The 18,012-nt window shown below is 46.6% G+C and overlaps 1 protein-coding gene across 6 annotated transcripts in view; it reads right to left on the bottom strand.

The window, feature by feature from the left end:
- The window catches only part of GPR107 (G protein-coupled receptor 107), an 80,421-nt gene that overhangs the window by 22,234 nt on the left and 40,175 nt on the right, over positions 1-18,012 (bottom strand). For 4 of the 6 annotated variants that reach the window (XM_025475482.3, XM_035721050.2, XM_049114984.1 and 1 more), the window contains 6 exons: positions 14,708-14,783; positions 13,143-13,216; positions 12,613-12,730; positions 9,444-9,574; positions 6,019-6,062; positions 3,734-3,802 (listed from right to left, as the gene is read on the bottom strand). In XM_025475482.3, coding sequence (XP_025331267.1) covers positions 3,734-3,802; positions 6,019-6,062; positions 9,444-9,574; positions 12,613-12,730; positions 13,143-13,216; positions 14,708-14,783 — 512 coding nt within the window. The remainder of the gene's footprint in view (positions 1-3,733; positions 3,803-6,018; positions 6,063-9,443; positions 9,575-12,612; positions 12,731-13,142; positions 13,217-14,707; positions 14,784-18,012) is intronic. The other 2 variants (XM_025475483.3, XM_025475484.3) reach the window with 2 other exon arrangements.

An 18,012-nucleotide genomic window follows, 5' to 3' on the forward strand; every position in this document is an offset into this window, starting at 1 on the left:
TTTTTTTTTCTTTTTTTTTACGATTTTATTTACTTATTCATGAACAGGCACACAAAGAGGCAGAGACACAGGCAGAGGGAGAAGCAGGCTCCCCTCAGGGAGCCTGATGCAGGACTCAATCTCAGGACCCTGGGATCACAACCTGAGCCAAAGGCAGATGTTCAACCACTGAGCCACCCAGGAGCCCTGACAAGACAGCTCCGGACACAAAATAGAGTTTAGTAAATGCTTAAAAGCAGTAATTTTTTCTATCTATACAAGTTTCACAGTTTCCAAAGCACTCAGTAGAGTGAAGAGTCACTGGTCAACATCACTCTATTACAGATACAATTTTTAAAATAATATCTCTTTAATGTCTACAACAGCCAGGAGTTGGCAAACGTTTTCTATAGAGGGCTGGAGAACACCCTTGTGGGCCTGATGATCTCTGCCCCAGTGATTCAACTCTGCCACTGAAGTGCAAAAGCAAACACAGACAACTCATATACAAACAGGCATGGTATATTCTAATAAAACCTCATTGATGGGGGCACCTGGGTGGCTTAGTTAAGCATCTGCCTTCAGTTTAGATCATGATCTCAAGGTCCTGGGATGGTGCCACACATGGGGCTCCCTGCTAAGTGGGGAGTCTGCTTCTCCCTCTGCCTCTGCCCTCCCCTGCCCTGCTCATGCTCTTTCTCTTTCAAATAAATAAATCTTATAAAAACAAAACAAAACAAAACAAAAAAAAAAAAAAACGGGTAATTTTCTTCCTTTCTCTTCAATGGGTTTTTCATTAGGTCTGTTTATATGAACATACTCAAATAAAACATATTTACATATTTGGGGGGGGCATGAAATGCCCAGAACTAATGGACTCTAAATAGTCACAAGAATCTGGCCAAGTGAGTCTGAAATAAACTCTGCAGGCACAGGAAAAAAGAACCAGGTAGGCTTTTTGGTCACAGCTGTCATGACCACAAGAGATTCAAGAAGCCTCATCCCTATCACGTGGTTCCCAAACTTTTGGTCTCAAGATTCTCTCATACTTTTTTTTTTTTTGTTAAGATTTTATTTATTTATTCAAGAGAGACACAGAGAAAGAGAGAGGCAGAGACACAGGCAGAGGGAGAAGCAGGCTCCATGCAGGGAGCACAATGTAGGATTCGATCCTGGGTCTCCAGGATCATGCCCTGGGCTGAAGGCAGACACTCAACTGCTGAGCCACCCGTGTGTCCCTTAAAAAAAAAAAAAAAAAAAAAAAAAAATCCAGGATGCTTGGGTGGCTCAGCAGTTGAGCATCTGCCTTTCGTTCTGGTCATGATCCCAGGGTCCTAGGATCAAGTCCTGCATCAGTCTCCCTGCAGGGAGCCTGCCTCTCCCTCTGCCTATGATTCTGTCTTTCTATCTGAGTCTCTCATGAATAAATAAATAAAATCTTAAAAAAAAAAAATCCACTGGTCCATCTTGCACTTTGAATGGATCTTTTATTCATGCATGACTGTGTAACATGCATTGGCCAGGTAGAAAATAGTGTCAACTGAGTCATGCAGGTCTCTGAAATATTGACACTTTTTATCATAAAATATCTTTTTAGGGAATCCCTGGGTGGCGCAGCGGTTTGGCGCCTGCCTTTGGCCCAGGGCGCAATCCTGGAGACCTGGGATCAAATCCCACGTCGGGCTCCTGGTGCATGGAGCCTGCTTCTCCCTCTGCCTGCGTCTCTGCCTCTCTCTCTCTCCTCTCTGTGCATTCTCATGAATAAATAAATAAAAATCTTTAAAAAAAAATATCTTTTTAAAGTCATATTTGTTAATATCACTCCTTCTCACATGAGCCTTTTAAGACTTGGGAAGCTATCAAACCTTCAGTTTGATAGCTTCAGATAGATAGCTTCAGTGGTAGATACAAGTTTTCCTAAGTTAACATTTGTGCTTTCAAGTGAAAATGAGGTCACCAGCAACAAGTACTTCTAGTTATATCCCTGAACTGACATGTTTACTTCATTCATTTAAAAAAAAAAAATGTCTGGCTAAACCTCACGTCTGAGTAACCACACCAAAGTTTTATTCTTTCAAATAAAAATGAGGTCCCAAGAGAAAAACCGTTAGTTCAGCTTGCAACTCCAATAACTACACATATTTTCCCCTAAGACAATTACTGTATTTCGGTGCACAGCAGAGGTGCTTTACATCTACTTCCCATCTCATGACACTTAGAATAATAAAAGACCTGCGTTTAAGGGTTTAGATTTAATAACATTAGTAGTTTTTACTATTTCGTTGAGGCCACTCTTGAGTGAAACGAGTCTCTTTCACCCCTGCAAGCCGGCAGCATCACAGAAAGCAGTGGCCACTCATACAGTTTGGTGCTACTGCCTCGAATCACACTCAGGCAGTGGCTGTTTGACCCACTACTGCTCCTGTACCATTGGTGCAAACATCAACAGCAAGAAAGGAAAGGATGACTATGTCTGGCGATGAAACCTGTTTGGCCCCAAGGACCCCCATGGGAGCCGCCACCCTGAAGAATACTTCCCACGGCCACAGCTACCTGCAGAACATGGCAGCCATTCTGAATGAAGCTATGCCTCTACAAATCTGCAATTAGCCAGTCACCATTTGTTTAAATGCCTCTGAACTTCACATAAAAGCCCAGAGTCTTCAGAACATTTCCTCTGAATCTTCCTCAGAAACACAAGGGGGGGGGGGAGGGAGATGAGCAGCAGCAGAGACTGCTAATTAAATGTGTGGAATCTATGCCCTGGCCAGTCCTCTGAGGTAATGGCATTGGAGAAAGAAGGGAACATGTACACACTCAAGGGCAGTAAAAGCCAATGCTGGGGAGCAAAACACGGTGGCACGTGGGCTCGGTGTCTGAGGGAGACTCGGTACGCTTTCTGCTCAGAGAATGCAGTGCATCAGTGACTCCAAATGACAGAGGAGCTGAGAGAAGCAATAGCGTGTGACAGAGGAGATAAAGACACGGCTGAAGGATAGTGGGCAGCTTCCTTGTTTCTCCCAGGCTCAGTCAAAAGGACTCCAGAGATAAAGAAGTCAACAACATCCAAAGCAGCACTCTGAAAGCCACCCGCCGTCCCAAACGCGGGGACAGCCACTGCAAACAGCGCTTCCCCCATCGGCAACTAGTCAGCCTGGACTGCACATACGCTGAGAGGTTCAAGCCAAGTCACCATCAAGGTCATGCACCGAGTCAATGGCACAATGAGCCCAAGAACAGGAACCAGAGCATCAGCCTCCAGCCAGCAATGCCTCCAAATCTCGTAGGAGACATTACCGCCCATGGTCTTCACTCGAAGGGGGTCAAGTACAACCCCTGGGAACCCGTGGAGGTTGGGTGGTCGGCAGCGTGCTCACTCCAGCTTTTGCCTCACTTCTGTCCCAATCTGCTTTGTGCTCACACCACAGGGCAGCTTGCCACCAAGGGGCAGGGGGATGCTATTCCTGAGAGTTCTCTGCAGGGGGGACTTGACCGTGGGCACACAGCTGCCCTGACTCTGGAAGTGTTACAGGCATGATCATTTTTCAAAGTATTGAATGAAATATGCATTTGCTGATTAGCTAAAAAACAGCCACAACCTACATCAATTCAGTGAAAGAACATGGATCAAGACACCCGCAGTGTAACTAACTACTCTGTCTCCCTTTCAAAGGGTTTGTGATATTTGCTGATGAGAAACAGGTGCTTTCTTAACAGGATGTCAACCCGAGAATGGTGAATGGTGAAGGAGAACCTGGTGTGCTGGTGTGACTTCCTGTTTTCATATTCGCTCTCTGCTGAAGAGGTCGCATGCTGTCACCTGCTGGAAAAAACGAGAAACTGACATGTGTGCCCCAGGAAATGATGACAAGCGTATTTGGGTTCTATAGTTTCTCTTCACTACAGCTGCACAGGGACAATGTAGACCTGTCTTGGGCTTCACCCAGCTAACCATCGACCATTCTGGAATAAACAGTTCAGAGACAATTCATCACCAAGGCAACCCCCAAGCCCTCTCAAGGCTGGATGCAGAAAGCGCACAGGTAGTCAGAGGGACAAGGATGACGGAGAAAAGGGGAAGGGAGCTGGTGAAGAAGGCTCAGAGGAATCCACGCAGGGGAAAGGCAAGGCCAAGAAGAAAAGGACCCATACAACTCACTGGAGAACATCCCCCTTGGAATTTTTAAACATTTTCAGCCAAGCAGTAAGGAAAATGAATCCAGAAATACTGAAGTGTATAAAGATGAAAAAGTAATGTGTTAGCTCATATTAAAAAAATCTTTAAACTTTAAATTTTTTTGAGTAACATCTATACCCGACGTGGGGCTTGAATCCATGACCCCTGAGATCAAGAGTCGCACACTCCACATACCAAGTCAGCCAGGTGCCCCTTGACATATTAAAATTAATTTGTTATAAAAATAATAATAAAGGTATCTTTTTATGTGAAAACTACAGAAAAAAAAAAAAAAACAAGAATATCTCCCAAATAACACTTATTCCCAGAGGGTGAGTTTTTATTTTTTATTTTGAATTTTTCAGTTTGTGTCAGGGTGCTTTATGAGGATTCTAATTTGTGTTTTATATTTTGTAATTATCCTTTATCCTATTCCAAGAAGGCAAGAGGGTTCTCTGAGCTCCGAGCCAGGCTAAAAGCAAAACATTTATAAAAAGTTCAAGTTGAAACTCACTGACAAGAATCTATCCCAGAGAGAGAAGGGAACCCAGTGCTTTTGAAGAAAAAGGGAGAAAACAAAAAAGAGCCATTTCCCAGGACTAGAAAGAAAACACGAGCTGGCATGTTCTGAGAGTGGTTGCCTGCAGCCACTCAGGCCAGTTGGGCCTAGGGAAACTGGACTCAACGCTGACTGAAGCTCCCAGCCAAGGCAGGACCCCATGGCGCCAGGCTGCCTAGAGGCCAGAGCGCTACTGAGGGCTAGGGGCAAGGCGGAGGGCGGGTGGTGGTGGGGGGTGTCTCCACAGCAACCACTGTGAGCCAAAACCACCAAAGTCACAGACACCCCCAGTACTATGCTCTACATAAAAACCCCAGGATCTCACGGGACACTGAAGTGAAGCCTTGAAATCAGGTTTAGTTAAACAAAATGTGGTATTAATTATATGGCAAGTGTGAACTTGGATTTGTACCTATTACCTGATTTCCAATTTTTCTAAAATGAATCCACATTACTTTTATAATAATTTAAAAAAAGGGGGTCAGCAACCAAACTCATCAACAACAAATGAATTATCTGCCTTAAGGAACACTGCTATTGACACTGGGCATGTGACTTCCTGGACCCAGAGGTGGCTCCCAGCACTGAGAAAGCCCTGAGAAAGCACTGTTTCTCCATCCCTGGCGCTCCAAAGTCTCCTTTTATGCCACTGCAGCCTGTGATCATGCACTATTCAAATAAGCTCAGAAATGCACAAAACATTCTCTTTGTGGCATCTTTTCTTAGGAATTGTTAGAAAACCAAGGAGACGCAGAAGGGTTATCATGGCACGAGCATTCAAAAACCAGAGTTTCAAAAAATAATAGTAAGAATAAAAACCAGAGAGTTTCAAAGGTTCTCTCTGGCATCACTCTCATCTTAAATTAATACCGACACATCTATTTTGAAAGCGTGTTAAGTCAGCAGGAAGGGATGCTTTACACATAGCCATCCCCAATCCATAATACCTCCTGTTCTCACAGCGAAGTGCTATCTGGTCCTTCCCAGACGAGATTTTTCTCCTCCTGACTCAGTTTGGAGAAGGTGAAAATCACGCTCAGGAGTGGAAATGGAATGAATCATCTCACTAAGCAGCAATCACCCCCAAGTCTCCTTCCACAGCTGACCTCTGCAAAGTTCACCCCCTGCCTCTCCTGCAAACAATCCCACCTGCTTTCACAAAGCCCCCGGGGGCTCCCCAAGCCTGCCTCCCAGGAGACTGTGGTCCTTCTGCCTTCACCTCCACCTCCACTATTCCTGGCAGTGAGCAGGCATGTGGCTTCGGGGAAGGCCCAGCAGCACAAAAGAACACAAGGGAACTTGCCTTTTCCATCTGTTGCTGATGCTTCTTGTAAATGCCTGATTGACCTAAAAATAAACATTGGGAAAAAAAAGGTTAGCTGACAGGTCTGCATTCTTCTCTGCTTCCAGCATGAGTAACTCAAGGCCATGCATGAAACGGCTGGACCAGATGTTTTTATTTTTTTAAAAATTTATTTATTTATTCATGAGAAACAGAGAGAGAGAGAGAGAGAGAGAGAGAGAGAGAGAGAGAGGGAGAAATAGGCTCCTCGCAGGGAGCCCGACGTGGGACTCGATCCCAGGTCTCCAGGATCATGCCCTGGGCTGAAGGCAGTGCTAAACCGCTGAGCCACCCAGGCTGCCCATGAACTGGATGTTTTTAGAGCACTCTCCCTAAACATGTGGTCTTTGCTAACCGACAACTTGCCCACAGCTTGCCCTATCAGGTGCTCAAGCCTGAGAGTTAAGGATGCCCTCTAATGGCTGAAAAAGGTCTGGCAGGGGCCAGGGTGAGCCAGAAAAACAAAGCAAAACACCATCATTTCAACACTCTTGATCTCCCTCTCTACTTAAATCTACAGTTCCCACGAGGACCCCACCCCTCAATAATGCCATGGAGCGCACTTGCTACCTAGGGAACATGGCTGCCCCACCAAGGCTGGAGGCTGATTTCCAAAGTCTAGATCTAGGAGCTTGTGAGCACATGGCTTCTTGCAAACTCCCTATTTCACCAACTAGAGACACAGAACTCTGCTGAAAAGTGTTGGGCTCCAAGGAGTCTTTTTTTCCCCTGCTGTGATGTGCCAGGTAACTAATTACATCACTGCAGTGCAGCAAGGGAACACTAACATTGTTAATGAGGCTACAGTTCAGAGTTCTAGGTAGAGTGCAGAGACTGGAAGAGAAAGACTGTCTCAAAAGAATGTGGAACAGCCCAAGCAGATCCAGCCTAGGCAGAGGAGGGTGGGTCTCACATGTGGGCTCAAGTTCTCACCGACCACCCACTCTCTACCTGACCACGAATAAGTCTTTTCTCCTAAGAACCTCCCCCCAGCCCTGTCATCTTCCCACCTAGAAGTGAACAGTGCACAACAGGGAAGTGAGCTAACACAAAACTGGCACCAAACCCATGCCTGCGGAGTCTGAATGCTTCAAAAGAAGCGTCGATACTATTTAAGTCACCTCCAGTACTTGATGTTTTTCTTTTTTTTTAATTTTTTTAAAATCTTTTATTTTTATTTTTACTTATTTATGATAGTCACACACAGAGAGAGAGAGAGAGAGAGAGAGGCAGAGACATAGGCAGAGGGAGAAGCAGGCTCCATGCACCGGGAGCCCGACGCGGGACTCGATCCCGGGTCTCCAGGATCGCGCCCTGGGCCAAAGGCAGGCGCCAAACCGCTGCGCCACCCAGGGATCCCGATGTTTTTCATTTTAAAGCAACTTTCAGAACATCCACCTTCAAGAACCTTGTTGTGGGGCATGTACTCATTCATGCTACAATGAAAATGGGGCTGGAAATGGTCACTTGTAGCCCCTATAGCTCACTTGTGTCTTCCCCGAACACCTAAGTCCCTTCTTTTTGCTGAGAACAGCAGATGGAAGAGAAGGGACTATACTCTGTTCCAGAACAGTAAAATGCTCTTTCTTACCTGAAGACAATGTCGGCATCCTGCCACAGATGCCCGAATAACTTGCTCCTGGGCAGGATGTGGGGCAGTGAGAGAGATTAGAAAAGACTCACTCGTCTTCTGTCATCTCTGCTGGAGGCTGCCTGCTGCATGGGCATGTGCGCGCGTGTGATACATGACGGAGTAAGGGTCAAAAGTGAGTCTGAGGGGATCCTTGGGTGGCTCAGCAGTTTAGCAACTGCCTTCAGCCCGGGGCATGATCCTGGAGTCCCAGGATCCAGTCCCACATCGGGCTCCCTGCATGGAGCCTGCTTTTCCCTCTGCCTGTGTCTCTGCCTCTTTCTTTCTGTGTGTCTCTCATGAATAAATAAATAAAATATTAAAAAAAAAAAGTGAGTCTGATTGGCAGGAAATACGATTACACACCATTAGCACCAGCTTCTAAACAATCAAGAGTAACTGAATGAAGTTATAAACCCCAGGATCCTGAATATAAGAATTTACAGGGATCCCTGGGTGGTTCAGCAGTCTGGCGCCTTCCTTTAGCCCAGGGTGCGATCCTGGAGTCCCGGGATCGAGTCCCGCATCAGGCTCCCTGCATGGAGCCTGCTTCTTCCTCTGCCTGTGTCTCTGCCTCTCTCTCACTCTGTGTCTATCATAAATAAATCTTTAAAAAAAAAAAAAGAATTTACAGCATGGGGCCATTGTAGCGTGGACCACCTCATTTCTAACATAAGGCAGGTAAATATATTTTTAAAAATTTTATTCCAAGGGGCACCTGAGTGGCTCAGTTGATTATGCATCTACCTTTAGCTCAGGTCATGATCCCGGGGTCCTGGGATGGAGCCCCAAATCAGGCTCCCTCCTCAGTGGGGAGTCTGCTTCTCCCTCTGCCCCTCCCCCTGCTTGTGAACACTCATGATCTCTCTCTCTCTCTGATAAATAAATAAAATCTTTTAAAAAAATTTTTATTCCAAAAGAACTGCTTTCAAACAGCCATGGAACTAGAGCACTGTGAGAGTGTTTTCTTTTTGCTAGCCTTTGTTCCTCTACTTGCTTCCTACTGAACCAGTGATTCCCTTCACCTGGCATAAGGTTTTTTTTTTTTTTTTAAGATTTTATTTATTTATTCATGAGAGACACACACACAGAGAGAGAGAGAGAGAGAGAGAGAGAGGCAGAGACACAACACAGGCAGAGGGAGAAGCAGGCTACCTGTGCAGGCTCCATGCAGGGAGCCTGATGTGGGACTTGATCCCGGGTCTCCTGGATCAGGCCCTGGGCTGAAGGCGGCGCTAAACCGCTAAGCCACCAGGGCTGCCCCTGGCATAAGGCTTAATGAGGCTATTTCTTCTCATCAACCAGTGGCGTGGCACTAATGTTTCTTTGCACATAACTGAAGCACCATGTGTGTATCTACAGCCTGAGGATACCTATGTGTTTATGTGCTGGGAACTCTCACTAGTATTATGTTCATGCACTCTGCACTTTCTAATTTGGCAAGGAAAGGCTGTATGTGGAATTTCAACTCTCTTCTCTCCAAATGCATGCTGCTAGGTTACACTGCCCCCTGAGTTCTCATTTCCAGACTCTATTGTCTACGGTGCTAAAAGCCATGGTGCCAGTTCAGCAATCTGGGTATGCACTAAGGAGCTGGATAAAGACATGGCCTCCAGCCTCCTGCTCCTGGAGGGGACCCAGGAAGCAATGCCCCACATGACTCAGACGGGTTTGGGAAAGGCTGATCCGGCGACCTGGCCTCATCCAGCGGATGAGCCCTCGGGTGCCCCACGGCCCCCTCCCTGTGGGCACTCACCACACCACTGGGAAGAGGATGGCTCCACAGCACAGCAGGTCCACCAGAAACAGAGAGTCCTTCCACAAGCCATATTCCGTTGTCCCCTCCTCGGTGGACTCTATGATGATGTAGGCCACGTTTGCCAGTACCTACAGGACATGAGAAGTTGCTGAGGCCCTAGAGCAAGGGCAGATCTCTATGATGGCAGCCCCAGTGGTGAGGGGACCCTGCAGCCTGCAAGCCTGCAACCATGGCTATAGCATTCTCTCCAGTGGCACATGCTTTTCAGAACACTATGCTTATCCCTCAAGGAGTAGTCTCTGTACTCTCCTCCCGAGCTTGGGATAGCCCCAAGCAACAGTCAGGTGGCTGTGAGGCCATAGGATTTCCAAAGCGGGTCATAAAAAGGACACTGCCTCTGACTGGCCCTCTTGCTCAGGACACACATCTTTGGAGCCCCGAGCCCTCTTGGAGGATGTCTGGCTACCCCGAGGCTGACAAGGTGGAGAAACCAGGCAGAGAAAAAGAGGCAGAGGAGTCCCAGCTATTGCCGCCCCGCCTCATCGAGTCTTCCTGGCCCAGGAGATGGAAGCAAATGAAGACTTCGAGGCAGCCCCATCTAACCGCATGAGGCCAGTGCAGCCATTCCTCAATTCCTGGACCATACAGTACATGACCGAATATGTGGTTACTGTTGCTTTCTATCACTGCATCTGGGATGACTGGTGACGCAGCACAGATCACCAGGATGCTCTGCCTTGCTCCTTAGGCCCCAGAGCCGTACAGGAGGCACTGCACAGCCCACTTGGCTGCGACACCCAGATTCCTCAGGTCCACATTCTCCCTGTGTGTCTACCGCTGCTTCTCAGAGACAGCCAGTATTCTCGGTACCCGAAGTTGTTATCAGAGACCAGAGCAACGGGACCGGCAGACTCTGGCGCATGCTTGAGTGGCCACACTGCTCCTCCTAGGAGTAACCCCACTTGGGCCACCTCTACCTGGGATATGGCTTGTCCACGCTCCACTCTGACCAGCCTCAGGGGTTCGGTTTCTGCACCAGTGGGCTGCAAAAGGTCCCAGAGCTGGCTAAACTGGATTAGTATTTCAAACCTGGGCTACTATTCAGCATAATCAAGGAGACACTCTCTGGGAGATTTCCAGTAGGTGGGGTACAGAGTTGACAAGTCCACCTCTATGCTCCATGCAAAGTCCAAGGCCCCAATCACTTTGCTTGCTTGCTATAAAGGTAAGTCTGTACACTTCGACAAAGGATGCAAAATCTGTTGCGCTGCTATGTGGGACATCTCTAAGTATAATTTCTTTTTTTAATCTAGGACACTTCAGTGAAATGATCACAAAAGCCATACTTCACTAGACACAAATGCAAAAATTATTCTGAAATTTCAGTCATCCTCTGACACACACAACCTAACCACCTGCATCCAGGATTCTATCTATGAAGACAAAGGAAACAAAGGCTTTCCTGACTTAAATTCATAATTCCACTTGGTCCTTACTTCACACTCTCGACACAAGACAGAATGTTCCCCACTGTGGAACAAAGCATCAAAAATGTTCCTGAAAGTCTGTGGGTACATTTTGTACATCTTTCACTTCTCATTCAGAAATGTGCACTGGCTCCCTGTGGCCACAAAGAAATAGTTTTAGCTTCCCGGCTGATGTTCAAGGCCTCCCCAGACTAGTCTCTACGTTTATCGATGCATAACTTCCTTATATTCAATTTTTTCAACGTCCTGTTTCCTTAGAGTTGCCTGCCATGTAACCTTGTGTTTAGCTACCTCAGGGGTGCAAAAGAGGGAAGCTAGGAGGGCTGTGCCCATCGCATCCCAGCTCGGGTAGGGGAAAGAAGGTCTGCCTGGAGGGATGGTAGCAGCTCTGAGGGGGACAGGGAGCAGTATAATACTGTAGGAAGAAAACCCAGGCCCTCCCTTCTGAGCTCGGTGGCAGTGGCAGGCTGCAGAACTCAGCCTGGCCACTGTAGGCACAGCAGTACCCCTGGGAGCTCTACAGCCAGGACCCCCAGCTCCTTAGCATCTGTTTACTTGGCAGTAGCAGCACTGGTTTCTGCTATTGCCCTTCTGCCTGCCATATTTCTCTCCTTAAAAATGTAGGCGGGATCCCTGGGTGGCGCAGCGGTTTAGCGCCTGCCTTTGGCCCAGGGCGCGATCCTGGAGATCCGGGATCGAGTCCCACATCGGGCTCCTGGTGCATGGAGCCTGCTTCTCCCTCTGCCTATGTCTCTGCCTCTCTCTCTGTGTGTGACTATCATAAATAAATAAAAATTTAAAAAAATAATAAAAATGTAGGCAAGGCCCTTTTCCACCTTGAAGCCTTCTAGACATTCAAATTTCAGTGATTAGTCTCTCTCCTGGGAAACCTACAGCAACTGGTCTGCACCATTTGGTTAGTGCTAACACAAGTCCCTTTTCACTAATATGAAGGTGGCTTTGCTGCAAACACGGCCAGACTGCCCACCACCAGAGTGAGGGCGTTATCACCTTCCTTCCTTCACCTGCCACACCCACACTATGTTCCCAGACAAGATCAGGCCATGAGAACAACTTTATCACACATCTGCTCTTTGGTTGAGTGGAATGGAGCAGTCATGCATTCCTGCCAGGCCCTCTGTTTATTGTGAGTTCTTTATGCCCAGTCTCTGCCTTCGATAAGACTGTTACATAGAAGACAAGGTTCCTCTCCCAAGGGATTCACAACTGGGCAAGGCTGGCCTCAGCCCAGGGTCTCAAACCAGGGAGGGTTTAATAAATAGTTGCCCTGATCTCTATTTAATACTCTACCTTGTGAAAACTCACCGGTGTCATTCACAGTTTTAAAATAATTTGTTAATAAAAACACTACATGTCTGAGCTTGGCTAAGAGGACAGTCTTGTCAGAGGGAAGCCAGATGCAGGAAGGCAGGCAGTATGTCCTCTGACCTCTCCACTCAAGTGTAGGCATCCATAAGCCGCTCGCCAGATGAGCAATTGCAGGCAGCTTTCAGGGCAATGACCTGAGGCCCAGGTCTGCCAGAATTCAGCAAGAGAAGCCCAGTGGTAATAGCTAGGGTTTCAAGGCGAGTGGACCCCCTCTGCCTGGACAGGCCCAGAGCTGAGCCTTGCAAAGTGCCAGGACACAACCAAGACATGCAAGATTAGGGTCCCTTTACCTGGAGCGGGATGACAATCATGAAGATCTTTTTGTCTTTATCAGAAAGGATATGCTTAATGAAAGCCCAGCCGGTGCCAATGAGCGCGATAGTGATGAACAGTAGTGCCCCTTTCAAGCTGGAAAAGAAAAAGTTCCAGACACTAATGGTCTCTTCCAAGTGTCTGTGCAAGTTCCATTACACAACTCATTTATGACTTCACGTGCTTCTTGGAAAAGGTAGGTGGCCAAGTTTAGGAACTTCTCTTAAGTGAAGCAGCACACAAATAGTTTGCCACATACCCCACTCCCTGAGCAGCTAATCCTCCAATGGAGGCAACCTCTTCCTGGGAGCACACCCACAGCCCCGAGTTCTCAGGTCCAGACAGCCACCTGTGTGCCACACACCCTTGGCATGGCAGGAACCCAGACGGGCTGCCACAAGAGGGCAAGGACTGTTATCGCAAGGCAAGTCTCTTCCTACCATGGCCTCCCCGACTTTGCATGTCACCTTGAGGGAGGAGTATTTCATGTGTCTCTCTGCATACTTACAGGTGAGTGATGTAGTACACGACAGCCCAACCCTCGATCGGAAAGCCCTGGGAGGAGATATAGTGGTAGTCGATCTGCAAAGAAACAACTGCATTTCAGAAAGGTCCACACAGCAAACAGGAAATGCTGCCACAGGACCTCACCATAGGAGGAGGGGGTCTCCTCTGCCCCACGTCCTAATACCTCACAATTCAGCATGTGAGGGCACTAACATGAGGTAGCAAGAGAAACCTGCCACAAGATCTCAACACCACCAGCACCCAGGCCAGGCTACTCTCTTCAGGCGGGAGATTCACACTGGCAAATGGTGGCCTGTTCTGTTTAAAATCTCCAAGGGCCAAATGTCACCCATCTTTCTTCAGCATTTCAGCCAGGAACTTCACTTTGCACACTGCAGCTGCTTATTACACAAGTCAGTCAGCCAGCCAGCAAAAAAATCCATGTGGAGTCATGCAGCTTCCACTGTTCTGTTTTGTTTTTTTGAAGAAACTCTGTACATTTAGAGCTACTCAAAGCCACCAACACGTTTTAATTAAAGTGGCAAGTTTCAGGAGAGCGCCCACAATGGTTCCTGGCAGAACTCACAGACACTGTTATTGATTTCATCTTTATTCTGTCACAAATGGCTAACTAGACACTGAAGTGACTCAAGGGTCTTGTCATTCATTATCTACAAAGTTCCAGAAAATTTCTTTTAACTTAGATCCAAATGGGAAATTATCCAAATAACTGTCATTTCCAGAGACTGTAACTGGACACATCACTACTTCTTTGATACCAACACTTTTTAAGTGTAGGAGAGCATGTGTCTGGAAACTGTCGCCCTTATGAGCACAGCCGGCAGGTGCCACGAGCCAGTTGTGACTTTCCTCCCACAGGCAGGTGCACTTCATCTCCCATCCAGACTAAATATTCAAAGTATAAGCTTAGTTCACACATCTCATTCTTTAGAGTATCCTTTTTCTCTCAAATAAATATGCTAACACCGACTTCAAATCAAATGGGAACATGGCAAAGTATTTAGAAAAATTAATTCATGGAAACAATTCAGCAGGTGGCACTCTAACCTCGAAAAACGACAAACAGGAATAAAAACAAGTAAAGCTCTAGGAAAACTCTGAGTATGCAGGTAGCATTAGAAGATGTCTAGTGGGGGGCACCTGGGTGGCTCAGTTGGTTAAGCATCTACCTTCGGCTCAGGCTATGATCCTGGGGTCCTCGGATAGATCCCCGCATCAGGCTCCCTGCTCAGTGGGGAGTCTGCTTCTCCCTCTCCCCCTCCTCCTACTCATGTTCTCCCTCCCTCTCTCTCTCTCTCTCTAATAAATAAATAAAATCTTTAAAAAAAAAAAAAAAAAAGGAAGATGTCTCTGGGCCAGGGTCATGGACAGAGGGTGTCATGATTTACCCCTGTGATGGCCCCTCCTGCACCAAAGGCTTCATGAGACAAGGTCTTCTTTCATCTTGTTTCCCATGACCTAGCTCCCCTTCTTTCCAATTCATTTTTCCTAATTATATAGACACTGTACACCATTTCATAAATGATCCAAAATACTAATACATACTGCATGGAACACCAAGGAAAGAGACTTGGTGAAAGGAAGGGCCGCCATCAACCAGTGAATTTTAAATACGTCATTCCTATAAAAACAGAGAGAAAAGAATTAAAGAAATAGTCCATTCCTCCAATGGATGGCCAAAGCTCCAGACATCAGATACATTTATAAGGAAGTAGTAACTATAATCTCAGCAAACCACAAACATGAAGTCTTTTGGAAACCTAGTTTCTACCAGCAGAAACAGCCCCAATGGAGCCCTAGAGTCACCTCTCATGCACAAGTCTGTGTTGTGACTAGAACAAAGTCAGGCACCAAAGCCAGACAGGATGAGTTCCAGCTCCTGATAAGATGGAAATCTACATAGCTTGCCAGGTTCGTGCCCAGAAACTGCCCTTGAAAGGCCAGAGAGACAAGAATGAAGCGGTGGGATCCACAAAACTGGCAAGAAACCCATGGGTGGGAGTGGAAGGTGCCTAGGCTCGGCTGTGGGGTCTGTGGGGGCAAGCTGCGGCCCTGGAGGCTGGGGGGGGGGGCAGGCCTGGAGCCAGGCGGCAGATAGGGTGGAACCCGCCACACTCACCAGGCCAGTGGGGGAAAAGTCCCCACTCCCACCACCATGCCTACAATAGACTCGTCCACCTTTGGGCTGCCGGCCACTAAATTCCTCTATACTTTTCCACCTCACCCTGGGAACTGACCTAATAGGACACAAGACCATCTGGGAGACAAACTGACAACTCTTAAAGTGCCTAAAACTTGAATAAGAGCTACAGAGGAAATGCACACTGTCAGATATCAAGACTATTCTGCAAAGCCATGGCAGTAAAAACTATGGAATGGGTACAGCATCAGACAAACCAACAGAACAGAAAGCTCAGAAATGGATTCCTGAGTGTATGAAGCCTTGATATATGATAGATAAAGGGGTAGCAAATCGGTAGAAACAGGATGGATGGTTTAACCGGCACAGGGAAAATCAGCCCAAACCTGTGTGCGTATACGTATACATACACTGCTGTGTCCCTACTTCACATTTACATAAAGGAGGACTCCAGATGGATCTCAGTGCTAAACATAACATATGTCTTTTGTGACCCTGGAGTAGGGAAAGGTTTCTTCCAAGCAGCACTGCCCCAAAGACTAAAATTAGATAGTTCTGACTCTATTAATATGAAAGACTTTCTTTCAACAATGAATACCACAGACAAGTTTAACAGACTGGGAGAAGAAATTTGCAATGTCTAAGACAGACAAAGGACTGATATCGAAAATATACAAGAAACTCATGTAGGGTGACAAGAAAATGAGACACCCCAAGAGAACCATAAAGGCAGTTACAAGAGGGGTAACCCAAATAGTTAACAAGTCCCTAGAAAGATATTTCATATCATTAGTATTTAGGAAAATGCAAAATAAATGAAGTACCAGTTTATATCCATCAGACTGGCAAAAAATAAGTTGGCAGTGTTGGTACATAGGGGAAACAGGAACCCTATGCACCCCTGGAAGAAGAATAAACTGGTACAGGCAAAGTGGCAGCACTTAATGAAATTAAATAAGAATTTACCCCAGACCCAGTGCACCTCCTTCTGGGAGTGTACAGCAGACACTGCACAGAGCCATAAGGGGGGACAAGGCCAGGGTGGGAGTAGGCGGTCATGACAAACCTGGAGTAGACAGGGATGGAGGCCAAGAGAGGGGTCTCTCACTAAAAGGATGGATAAGTAGAATGTGGGGATGCACACTATGGAGTAGCTAAAAACTAACAAACTAGATAGACATACAGCAATGTGACTAGGTCTTAAGAAAGACACTACGGTGTGAAAAATGAGAACAGTATCTATAGATAATACAGTTTATAGAAGTTAAAATACACAGTATCAATAAACATTAGTTATTTATAAGAACACACACATGCCCAGCATAGATATTACCTGCATCTAAGTAGCTGGGAAAAGCATGAGTGAGGGGTAGAAAACAAAGGGGAAATGAAGACCAGGGGCCTTGCACAGACCGATAAGGTGGGTGTGTCTTGAACTGGCACACACTCCCTTTCGGGCTGATTTCCTGTCTGGTGCCTACCTACTTGAAGGTCAAAAATGTAGTAAAGGCCAGAGGAGTGTGTCACTTCTGAAGAGCATCAAGAGGTACCCAGAGCGCAGAACTGCCGGCTGCCGAGCCCTGTACTCACTCACATGCCAGGTAGTAATGTCTGAGATGAACACATACTTGAAAGCCACAGCAACTTGGCTTGCATACTGCTTCTACCCTGACAACTGTAATCCCACCAAGCCTCAGGTACCTCTCCTGAAAACGGGCAACACCCAGCTCAAGGAGTGGCTGGATGGTGAGGTGAAACAACTAGCATCAAGTGCTTAACTGGGCAAGGAGCAGACATGGAAAAACGACTGGCTGTCTTACCCTCCCCACACTCAAGGGCCCAGGACAGAACTCGGAGAGTTGAGAGGAGCCGCACACGCACGCCAGGCAGATGCAGGTTCCGCTCCCAGCTCTGGCAGGTGCCACTAGCTGCTGTCTCTTATTTCTCCTCTCGAGACCTCCATAAAATGAGGCAAAGATCTCCCAGTTCATTCTAACTCTAAGGGACTGCGAGCCTCTGAAATGCACAAAACCTTGGAGTCATATCCTTTATGTGATTCAAATTTCCAACCCAACAGAACTGTCTGTAAGTCTCCTGGAAAAACAAGGAGATGGGGTGGAAGGCTTAAATTATATATCCTTGTGTGTATACTGCACTTCAGCAAGAAAGCTAAACACATGCTGCACAAAATAGGTTGGCCTCATTTAACCACAGATTTAAAACTTCCCACAATTTTATGTAAGTGAACCAGTGACAACTGCTAAATACACGGAAACTCAAATACCACTGAACACCTGCCTGGTCAACTATTTTGTATGTACCTCATATTTGCATAGCACTCTGATTTATAAAGCCCTCTAGAACACAATATTTTGGGGGGAATCACATAACATATCTAAGGTTCTAATAAGACCCACAGAGAAAAGCAGGGCAATGACCCTGTCCCAGTTTTGTGGCTCAGAGAGTGAAACAAGACACACAGGTGGGAGCAATCCACATTTATACTTGGAATTGGGTCTCTGATTCCCAGTTCTTGCTTTTTTAATAAAGGCAGAAGCAAAACTTTACTTAAAAACCTTTTTATAGCTAAATTGGTAAGATTCTTTTTTTCTTATTAAAAGCTGCCGAATCGCCTACTCTAAACATGACCATGAAGGGTCCTTCACAAGTAAACAAGTGGCTCTTTCCATTTGGTGAGTGCAGTGAATCT

Source organism: Canis lupus, chromosome 9 (assembly GCF_003254725.2).
Source record: "Canis lupus dingo isolate Sandy chromosome 9, ASM325472v2, whole genome shotgun sequence".
In the NCBI taxonomy this organism is placed as follows: domain Eukaryota; kingdom Metazoa; phylum Chordata; class Mammalia; order Carnivora; family Canidae; genus Canis; species Canis lupus.